At 36.3% G+C, this 11,392-nt stretch overlaps 1 protein-coding gene across 2 annotated transcripts in view; it reads left to right on the forward strand.

Moving 5' to 3' along the window:
* Positions 1-10,856, forward strand: part of INTS6 (integrator complex subunit 6) — a 42,152-nt gene extending 31,296 nt beyond the window's left edge. Inside the window, exons 11-18 of one of the 2 annotated variants that reach the window (XM_052670829.1) lie at positions 397-507; positions 2,082-2,297; positions 2,406-2,532; positions 3,738-3,880; positions 4,282-4,516; positions 5,273-5,641; positions 6,091-6,184; positions 10,286-10,856. In XM_052670829.1, coding sequence (XP_052526789.1) covers positions 397-507; positions 2,082-2,297; positions 2,406-2,532; positions 3,738-3,880; positions 4,282-4,516; positions 5,273-5,641; positions 6,091-6,184; positions 10,286-10,379 — 1,389 coding nt within the window. In that variant the 3' untranslated portion in view covers positions 10,380-10,856. The remainder of the gene's footprint in view (positions 1-396; positions 508-2,081; positions 2,298-2,405; positions 2,533-3,737; positions 3,881-4,281; positions 4,517-5,272; positions 5,642-6,090; positions 6,185-10,285) is intronic. The other variant, XM_052670830.1, reaches the window with a different exon arrangement.
* The last annotated feature ends 536 nt before the right edge of the window (positions 10,857-11,392 follow it).

The following is an 11,392-nucleotide window of genomic DNA, read 5'->3' on the forward strand; positions in this document are numbered from 1 at the left end:
ACTTGGTTTTCAAGTTTCTATTTTATTAAACAGCTATAGTTACCTTTCCAGTATGGGTGCTTTTTTTTTTTTTTAACCTATTTCAAGTAGAATATATATTTTTAAGAGAATAACTGGACTTCTATGTACAGTGATACTCTTTTCACTGTAGTCCTGTGAGAAGACTTGAAATTTGAGTATAGCAATAAAATTCAACAACTGTAACTAATAAATGATTTCTGTTCATGACTGATTCAGCGTGAATGGAATGATACTTATAAACAACAACAAAAAAAACCTGTCCTGAAAAATCTGTCTTTTGTTTTTAAGGACTTCATGTCCTATCTGGGGCAGTTAAAGTATGTATATAACACTTGTAAAGTTAAACATGACTTTGCAATATATTCCATGTTTCAGCCTTTGAAGAAAGCTGTGAGAATGATGGGAGCACCAAACCTTATAGCTGACAATGTGGAATATGGACTTAGTTACAGTGTCATTTCATATCTCAAAAAGTTGAGTCAGCAGGTAATGTTGAAGTACAAGAGCAGTAAAAACTTGTAATATCAGGATAATATCTTAAAGTACTCAAGTTCAAGAGTTTTCAAGGAAAAAGAGCAGGAAGATCAAGTTAATGCCTTCCCATAAGCAATTAATAAAGAAGTATTTTGGTTCTGTGATTTGAAAGAAAACATTTAAGATAAATTTAGAGTGGGCTGTATAGATAGATATGGAGGTACATGTTAAGATCTCCTGTATTTAAGGAACATTTTTACGTGTACAGTTAGTAGCATATTTTTGTCCAAAAGAAAACATGTTATCTTACTCCAGCATCTTTTCTGAAAATAGGGATTTGTACTTAGATGCATCTGAATCAGAATGTGGCTTTTGAAATGGAAAGTGTTCAGTAAATGAAAACTGAACTGACATAATGTCAAATAAGTATACATACAAAAGTTGCAAGTGACCTTTTGTGAAATTATGAAGTTGTTGATGCTATTCAGAATAGTGCATGTATCTCTGCCTAGTCCCCTGCCCCAGCTAAGGCATTTCTGCCCTGCTACCTTTGCTTTTTTGTTGAGCTGTGCATGTTAAGCTTTCATGTGCAACATAATGGAAGAATGCAACAGGCTTGAAATTTAATAGTAGCGCAAGTACTTCTCACGTAGCTAACAAGTTCTTACAGATCAGCTTTTATTAAAACAACAACAAAAAAGTGGATATAAGCTATTATTTGACAGGGGAGCAAACTTGAATTCTAGAGCATATTCTAGCAAATCATGGTCACATTGCTCAGTGTTCTACTAAATGAACTAATCTCTCAATCTAGCCTTTGTGGACTCTTAAGATGCTATGACATACACTGCAAATTGTACACAAAGCTTTTCTCACTTCTGAAAGATTCTATCAGTACAGGCACAGTATTCTTAAGTACAAATTCAGATTTTGAGTAGTCTGCAAATTTATATAAAGCTGCAAAACAAACACTGGCAAATTGTCTTGGCAAATTCTAGCTCTTTGTTCAACTGTATTCTGCCCCAAAGTTGGCATTTATGAACATGTTTAATTTTGGTACAAATCTAACAGTGCTGGGGGTGAGGTCTGTCTGGTCAAATAGGATTGGGTATTTTCATGTATTTCCTATTTTTTTATTTAATGTTATGACTGTATTGAGCTTTTAGAAAGCTGTGATACCATTGTATGACTGATCACAACTATAGTTGTGAGAGAATCAGTCTTGAAAGCTAGCATTTAGCTCTTGCAGCAGAAAACAGTTTGAGTACAGGTAGACTTGCAGAGAATTGCCAGTCAAATTATGACTTATGAAAATAAAAGCATTGCATGCATATTGGTGCTTAGTAATGGGCAGCAGAGGGAGAAATATGCAGAAAACTAGGCACAAACTGTTCACTATATTTGAAATTGTAGTAAACATTAAGTGGTTTTGTACTAAGCACTCCTTAAGCACTCATCCTGGTTATGGTCGTCATAGTGTGTTAGCACATTGTTGAATCTTCTAGGTAGGAATTTAAAATGAATAAGTGACTAATTCTTTTGAGAGCATATTGTCAATTTTATTTATTTATTTATTTTAAATTAAGGCCAAAATAGAGTCCGATAGAGTCATTGGCTCTGTAGGCAAAAAGGTAGCGCAAGAGACTGGAATTAAGGTCAGAAGCAGATCACACAACCTGTCTATGGCACATAGGAACGATTTTCAACATCTGCTACAGGGGATTACTGGGGAAATTCCTCATAGACCTCTAGACTTCAATATGAAGGAGTATGCTGGGTTCCAAATAGCTTTGCTGAATAAGGTAAGCACCACTGTGTGTAATGTTGTTATTTTCAATATACTACCATTGAAATGCTAGATATTGTTCCATACATTGTGTTAATTGAAACTTTAATTGCTGAAACCGTAGGATTTGAAACCTCAAACTTTTAGAAATGCTTATGATATACCTAGAAGAAATCTTTTGGATCAATTAACACGAATGAGATCTAACTTACTGAAGAGTACTCGGAAGTTCCTCAAAGGACAAGATGAAGGTTAGTTGTGTTTACTTTTTTTTTTTGCCTTTGTGATATTGCTTTTATTAAATTTTGAAAACTCCACAAATATTTATTCATAAAAGCTTAGCAGCCATTGCCATTAAACTTGACTTTTTTCCTTAGCTAATTGGAAGAAAAACAGCTGGGGACAGAGGATGCAGATTCACTGCTCTATCCTTTAGTCTTAGGAGACTTAGCCTTTTACTTATGGATTCTTTGTTCACTTATTTTTTTTCACCAAGTTTCATGATGTATGTAAGAAAACTTGAGGGGATTTTTGAACATTAAGATCTTTTTCTATGTAGGAAGTATTTTGTGAGCAGTGGAAAGATGAGCTTACTCACTAGGTGCTGTCAGTGTGATTCTTTCACCCTTTAGGTCAACAGGAGTTGTAGAATTGTTTCATTTTCACTTTCATTTATGTCTTCTGGCACTATGTTAGAGCATCTAACGAATAGAAGATGATTAAAAAAAAGTGGAGAAAATGGGTAATGCAAGTGAAAGTTGCATTATCACTTGGTTACTGTTGTTCATCTGACTTAAGTAGTGAGAGAACATCATTTGAAATCAAGTTGCTCTTTGGTGAAGGGATTCAAACACATCAAAACTTTACAATTATTTTCTCTGCTGTTTTTGGTGGCTTGTGTTCAGCTTGATGAAAGGCTTAGAAACTTCAAATTTGTAAGTTTTCAGGTCCTGTAGATTTCGAGACTTTGATTCCAGTGGCAAAAAAATCACTGTAGCTTCAAGAACGTGCCAGTCTCAACAATTACATGTGATGTACCCAAAATTGGATAGATGTCTATCAAAGCTATGTGCAGCATGGCATTACTACTTTGCAGTACTGTAGGTTTTGTTTGTAGTAATGTTTTAGATAAAATTTATTGCAAGTCTTGTTTTTTTTTCCACCCATCTACCTGTTGAAAAGCTATGGGACACTCTGGAAAACTAAAATCCATGCATGACAGCTATTGCTTTTTCCATGTCATGATGGAATACACGACAGATTCATTTAAGCAAGCTTTCTGCACTCAAAGCATGATGTTGTAAATACCAATTAGGTGAGAATAATGGTGAGTTTTGCATATCTACTCTGTTAATGCATTTGATAAAAGACTGAAAATCTGAGATGTTAATGTGGATATAGGCTGAATTCCCATGACACTAGTATAATATATTAATAAATCATCCTTTTACAACAGATCAAGTTCACAGTGTACCTATAGCACAAATGGGAAACTACCAGGAATATCTAAAACAAATCCCTTCTCCACTCCGAGAGCTTGATCCTGATCAACCCCGAAGGCTCCATACATTTGGCAATCCATTCAAATTGGACAAAAAGGTGACTTTTCCATACAGCTTTTTTAAAAACTTACTGTTGTGTCTGCTGCTGGTTAGACTATTCAAAGAGTAAAGTATAGGAGAAGTATTTCCAAGTATTTCCCAATTTGGGAAGGCATCTTGTACAAGGATGTTCCTCAGGTGTTTTTCATCAGTGCTATCATATGAAGAGCAGTCTTTATTAGAAACCAGTGTTATGCCTTCAAAGTGCTGTATAAATGAAATATTTGTCACTGTAGTATAGATAATACCTAATCATGTTTCATTTGCCATTTGAGAAGCTGATAAGTAGTGGCATATTGTTCATTATTGCCTTATAAGCATCACCGCATCAGTATTCACAACATTTTATATTATGTATTTCTGGATTGAAGTTCTAAGCATTCTACCCATTTAATACAGGGAATGATGATAGATGAAGCAGATGAGTTTGTATCAGGACCTCAAAATAAGCATAAAAGACCTGGAGAACCAAGTATGCAAGGGATTCCAAAAAGGCGTCGCTGTATGTCTCCCCTGCTCAGAGGTCGACCACAAACTCCTCCAGTTGTGAATAACCACATTGGAGGAAAAGGACCACCATCACCAATCACACAAGCACAGCTTGACCTTGTTAAACCTATTGCTGTTCACAAAAGTAAGTGAATTCTTGTATGTAGAGAGTTTGGTTTTTATTTAATTTTATGTAAGAAGCTTGTTTATATAGAAAACTCATTGGCTGATTTCCCAAATAGGGCAAATTTTGGAAATGAAGTATTGAAGTGTGCAGTGGGGGCTTATCACATAGCCCTTCAGACTGAAGTCTCTCTTATGTGAACTTTCCAGTATAAACAATGTATTTCCTGTATTAAATAAGGAGACAATGTAAACAAAAGGGTGTTCTTTTTCCTGCAGGTTTACAAGCTCCAGAAGTTATCACGACGTGAGGTTATTTTGAATTTCACTGTAGTGCAGTGAATTTATTTTTCTTAGCATTGAGCTGAGGTACTCTGTAAAAGTCTTGCTCTCGCTGTTCAGTGAGCAACAGTTGTTCAATAAGTTTGTCAGTTCACTTTAATAAGGAAAGAGAAGTATGTCGTAAAAGTACATTTTACAGGTTCACTCTTTGCTTTGTTGATAATACATTTATCAATTTTCCCTTTCATGTGAAGAATACAGCTGTGATTTTATTAAGCCATTAATTGACAGGAAATAAACTAATGCGCTCATTATTACAACCCTGAAAGAACAACCAACGTTTTCTTGTGCCTGGCAAGTATAATAGATAAGCAGAAGCATAGTTTTAGAGGTATTGATGTTTGTTATAGTTTCAGTGACCTCTATCAGATCATAAAGAAGGTAGAATTTGTAAATGTAATCTGGTTTTTATTGTATTTTTTTCACTTGTTTTTAGCATCAGAAGCTAATAATGAGATTGCAATGGATGATGTGGTAGAGAATCATGTTACAGACTCACTTTCATCAGATGATTTCCCAGATGCTGTGGATTCTGAATTTTCAATGTCTTCTCCATTCAATTCATTGGATCGATCAGCAGCTCATATAGAGGGTGCAGACCATGAGCATATAGGGAATAACTTGAATGTTGATGGATTTTTGGAGAATCATGATGAATCGAGTAGTAAAGAACAAAATACTGAAGATAGTTTGCCACTATCTTCAACCAGCAAAGGGAAAAAAACAGTGCCCTGCAGAAGTTCCAGAGAGATTAATATGGAGCTGAGAGCACAAATTATGAAAGAGATCCGAAAGCCAGGAAGAAGTAAGTATTCCACATTCCTTCATTAAATGACTGGCATGAGAGCTAGGCAAAGAACTAACATTGTTTTACCTTTTCAGAAAAATGTTAAACTGTGAGAGTGAAACAAAATTGAAAGCTAGATAGATTTGTTTTAAAGCATCTTATAAAAACTTGCTGGATGAATGATTAAAATATCACTGAATCTGTCAGTATTCATGTAAGCAATGATCTTCATTATTGATACTAGAATTAGAGGTATCCCAGTAATACCTTAAACACCACCGTCTTATTATGGTTTTTAAAGTTAATGTTGATAAAACTGTGTGTTTTATGTGTTGTTATGAGCCTGTTTTTAGATGATCTAACTTAAAATCTCGCAGAAGCTGAATTAATTCTCTTGCCCTTGTTCACATGAAGCAAAATGTTATACCAGACATCTGTTTAACTGTTTTTGCTCTTATTTCTTTAAGAATATGAAAGAATCTTCCTTTTACTGAAGCATGTACAGGGAAGCTTACAAACCAGACTGATATTTTTGCAAAATGTTATTAAAGAAGCTTCAAGGTAGGTCACTGAATTGTATTAATCTTATAAAACTGCACCATCTACTGCTACTCGTAGCAGCTTGACATCCACGCAGTCCTTTGTCTTAAACTTCCCACACAATGCTTTGTACTGTGGGTAAATAATTTTGTAGAAGAAAAAACACTGGAAATACACAAGCTTCCTGATGCTTTTTGCTTCATACTGTCTTAATGTTAGTAGCTGTAACTGCTAAATCATCACAAGATTAAGTGAACAGTGGTGTAGGAAGAAAAGTAATTAGAAAATCATTTAACTTCTGGGGTTCAAATGAGAGTGTATTGCTAATTTGAAAACTTGAAGACACTGTGCTTTACTATGAATAAAACTTTCATAAACAGTTCAAATTCATTATTCTGCATCGACTCAAAATCTTGTCCGGTTCTGAGATCCAGATGTGCTCTATGAAGATGTGTCTGCTCTTCAGATTTTCTTTAGGAATAGAGTAGTTCTATTTCTACAACCTCAGGTGGTAATTTGTCATAGGGAAAGAGTTTGGAGTTTTAAAACGCGTGTTGTTAAACCAGATAGACAGTTGTCCTTAAGGTGTCCTTAGACTGTACTTGCCTACCCTGCTATGTGACCATTCAGAGAAAGGAAAAACAGGAAGTTATGATTGGAATCAAGAGTGTTGGATTTAAAAGGAATTAAGGATTTAAACATTATTTAGGCTGTGTAACTTTGAGGATTGCTTGAGTGAATAGTTTTTCATCCTCCTGTGTTTCCATAGAATTCTCTTTTTTTTTTTTTTTCCTGTGGCATTATTGCTCATATCTCGATTAAATAAAAATCAGTGATAGTTGTGTAAAACTGTGCTTGGGAGTTCAATGTACACTGAATATTGGACATTTATAGAGTTTTTCTAGCCTTCTACTGCCAGCACAGTGGGTCATATTGATTTAGATAATGTTTTTCCTTTAGCAGTAATTCTTTATCGTGCTTTTGCTTGATCTCTCTCATGTTTTATCACCTGTCAAAGCTGTTCCATAGTCTGTAGATTACACATGCTTCCTTACTGTCACCAATACGATACTGTTTCTCCTGTAGTCTTTGGCAGCCCTTAGTGAGGTTGGAATATTTGTGCCTCTGAAATTTGACTCTTTGGAGCCACTGTAATTCTTGTTTCTGTTGCACAGCTTGTCTATTCCAGTATCTCACATTGACTCTTTGCCTACAAACTTGGGAGCAGTTGTCTTGCTGTCAGATGCATCAGATCTAAATCCTGTCTGTCACCATAGCCAACAGTTTTTTCTATCTACTGGTAGAAAAACTTGCCAATTTGATTTCTTTTGGACTGTTGTAAATATTATTAGTTTGTATGTAAGAGCAGCTTAATCCTTCCCTCCTTTTTTTTTTCTCCTAAGTTAGGTGATTATAATGCAGTCATGTTATCCACCTGGATAACACTACCTACAATCTCTGTGCAGTTCTGTCTCTGGGTGCTTCTGCCCTTATCCAGGCAAGCTATCACTCTTAACCAAAATTCCCTGCTCCCTGTAGGAAACATGTCCCAGTTCTTTGCAGTTAAGATGGTTAAGTTTTGCTAACTGGTAGCTGATTCCTGTGATGACACAGCATGCAGTTCAAGTTTGGAGTGCTTGGTCTGTTTCCCTGCTCCAAGGAGCTCTGTTATAACAGAGACTAAGGAAAGTTCTTGAGCAGTGCAGCAAGAAAGCTTGCGTTTAAAAACAGTTCCCATTCAGTTCTGGAACTTAATCCAAAAGAATGTTATGAGAGGAGATGTCTAAAATAATCTAGGGTTTTCTTCTTCCTTTGGGAATGGTTTGCCATGTAGTTCTTCTACTACTTAGTGGAAGTCAGGGATGCATCTTGCAAAAGATGCTGCAGAAATTGGGAACAAATAAAACTATCATTTTTAAAAGGCAAAAACCAAGGTGAGGGGCATAATAGATTCTATTTTTTCCGGTTGACTGTGAAATGTTGAGGAGATTCCACATCTCAATGTCAAATTTCGATTCTGCTGACTCTTTTATAGCTGGTGGTAAACTTCTGGCTCAGCAGGGGGTGGGTATGAGTAGCAATTGTAAGGAGTCCTTGTTGAACAGCAAATTGCTAATAGATGGCTTTAGAACCTAGCACAGAAAAAGTGATATAGCAAAGGAATAGGAGGAATCAGACAGGGAAAGTGAGAGGTCCTCAATATTTTCTGGAGCTGGCATAACAATCTATTTATGGTCTCAGCACTAAATACTCACTGCTAAATAGAACTGTGGAATCATATAATAGCCTAAGTTGGAAGTGACTTCGAAGGGTTCCCAGACTTTGTGGGAAAAGGAAATCTAGATGAGATTATCCAGCACCCTTTAGTCTAGAGCAAAAACTGACAAAATGTGGATCAAAATTCTCCAAATTGACAACTTCTCAGTATTCTTTTGTTTTCTAAACAGAGAATATTAAGCTATTAAATACATAACAAAATCTAATGTGTCTACCTAAAGAAAATGCTAAACAATATCCATTTGTAGTATAAGTGCTGGAAAGAATTAATGCAACCTCAAAATAACAATGAACATTAATGCTCAGTAGCTGCAGTTACCTGAGAAGTTTTTACCTAGAAAAATCAGGAAGCTCTGCATTTTTTGGCAGAGTTGACAGGTAAGTTAGGAAGAGTTGATGCTTAATTATGTTAATTACAGTATCAGTTGCTATGGTGAAATATTTCTGTTGTCCTGAGAAAACTGCATGCTATATAGTGTTTAGCATTTGGAAGAAGAGCCTGGGACATGTATTGTAGGGCTGGCCACAGTGTGCTGCTCTGTTGGCACAAGGATTCACACTGATGTGGTAAATTAATAGTCTGTATTTCCCACCTTTCGCCAGGCTTAATTTCTAGGAAGTATCTCCTGTTAGCTTGTACAGCTGCTTCAAATGGACTTCAACATTGTTACTTCTCAGAGTACTGACACTGAATATAAACATGCTGAATTTTTATTAGGATATGCTATATAACAAAGTACTTTGCTATTAGCTTGAATTATTTGGCTTTTATTTGGGCAAATGAAGAGTTAGTTCCATGTTTCCCAGGTTGATACTTTGCAACAAATAAGAATCAGTTAGGGAAGCAATGATGAATGGAAGTGAAGCGGTACTCGGAGGGTGGGTCTGTTATGAGTTACTGGGAACCATGATGAAAAGGATGGGAAAATACCTATAGCATGGATGTTCCAAGAGATAGTGATTGGGAATGGGAGTTCTGTTTCCCCATAGTCCAACTGGGATTGTGGGGAAGTCTGCACTTTGGGAATTAGGGCAGATGCACGTTTGTGAGGAACAGGCATGGACTGGGAGGCCTGCTTGGGAACCACATACTTGTGGCAGAATTTAATAAGATCATAGTACTGAACTCAGAGTACAGTTCAGAATAGTGCTGAGTTGAGAAAGTGTGTGATCCTTTCATTGCTGCTTTGAGCTGCCAAAGCATTGGTCAGAAGTTGCTTCTTGAATGCAGAAATGTCACAAGGGTAGGGTTAGCTGGAAGCAACAAGGAACAGCATGCTGCAAGACAGTGGTTTGAGCAAAGGAGACAATGTTCTCATGCTCAAATTTCTGTACTCTGTGGGGAATGAAAGTACAGAGACTCCAAGTATGGTTTACATCTATATTTTCTTCAGTTTCTCTCAAACTTTTTATTTGTATTTTCTCATCATCTTGAAACATGCTCTGTGCTGTGTGATGGCTATTTTGCCATCAGAACCAAAGTCTCCTCTGTGATTGTGCCATGAAGGCATGCAAATAATCCCTAAAAGCTGCTGCTACCTTTGGGATTGTAGTTCTTTCATGTGTTTTCTTTACCTTAGAACTTCTGGAAATAGAAAACAATATTTTTCTGGTGTTATGAAGGCTGAGTGATGTTTAACCACACAATAGGACAGATCTGTAGTAACCCTGGTTTGTGTTCTCTCACAAAATGGAGAAGCAAGTTAGTAGTTTCCTGAAGTTCTGGTAAGCAGCAGTACATGCAATGCCATCATGCAGTGAACCTAAAAGGATAGTTCAGTAAAAGCTCTGCTAATGATACTTGATGTATTGTGTGCATTCATTAATGCCTTGTTCCGAATACAGGTTTAAAAAACGAATGCTGATAGAACAGCTGGAGAGTTTTCTGGAAGAAATCCATCGCAGATCCAATCAGGTCAACCATATCAACAGCAGCTAAGGAACTGCACACCAGAACCACAGCAGGGCACTGCTGTTCTTACTTGCATTCATTTTTGACATGCACTCTTATCTGTATATGAAAGAATGAGAAGCTGCTCTGTAAGAAGATGAGAAAAGCATCCATCATCATTTTTTCTTCTTTTCTGTTATTTTTGTAATGTGAAAAATATCACTAAAACATTTTTATTTAACTAAATGGAGAACTCCTTGTCTGTCCATGGACTCAAGTGTCACTTTCCCTCAGGTTCTATTTTCTTATTCTAACCTTCAAAACTATCACCTCTTAAGGTTGAACTTTGCCAAAAAGTTGATTTGTAATTTTCAGAAAAAAAAAAAGCACATACATAAAACAAGGTGATGTTTTGTATATACAGTTATTTTGGATATATTATTGTAAGTTGTATAAATGTATTTTGAAAAATATTTAAGAAAAGCACTTTTGTTATTCCATCAATAAAAGCTCTATTTTAATGTTTGTGTGGGATTCAGTTCAGTTTATACTGGAATGGTTCATTTTGCCTTGCTTTCAGGGAATTTCCATTTTTCAGTGTTAGCCTGATACTGAATGCTGAGCAGGTTTGTGTCACTGAATATTCTGTTCTTCATTAAAAGCTACTGAGGTGAGAGCAGGATTGTGACTATGGTAGGATGAACAGTCCAGCCATCCTGGGCATACAGCATCACTTTATTGGCCCTATTTTTCATCTTTGCTAAACGCTCCTAACTTCTTTCTTGTGGAACATTCCCTTTTAGATCCCTTGCATTCTGAATGGGTCTGGCTGATTAGCCCAGCATCTGCCAACAAGACGATGTCAAGCAGAAGCTGTGGCCCAGGTTCTTAAGTAGTTCAGTGGTGAAATCTGTTTTTCCTCTAAGATGTATGCTTAGTCTTTGCTGTAGTTGTGGTGCTAGTTTTTTCCAGACAGATCTAAGTTCCCTTGCAGTACTTGAAGGGAGTGTATTAAACAGGAGGGGGAATGACTGTTTACATGGGTTGATAGTCATTGGACA

This window comes from Tympanuchus pallidicinctus, unplaced genomic scaffold (genome assembly GCF_026119805.1).
Source record: "Tympanuchus pallidicinctus isolate F22 unplaced genomic scaffold, pur_lepc_1.0 scaffold11, whole genome shotgun sequence".
Taxonomy (NCBI): domain Eukaryota; kingdom Metazoa; phylum Chordata; class Aves; order Galliformes; family Phasianidae; genus Tympanuchus; species Tympanuchus pallidicinctus.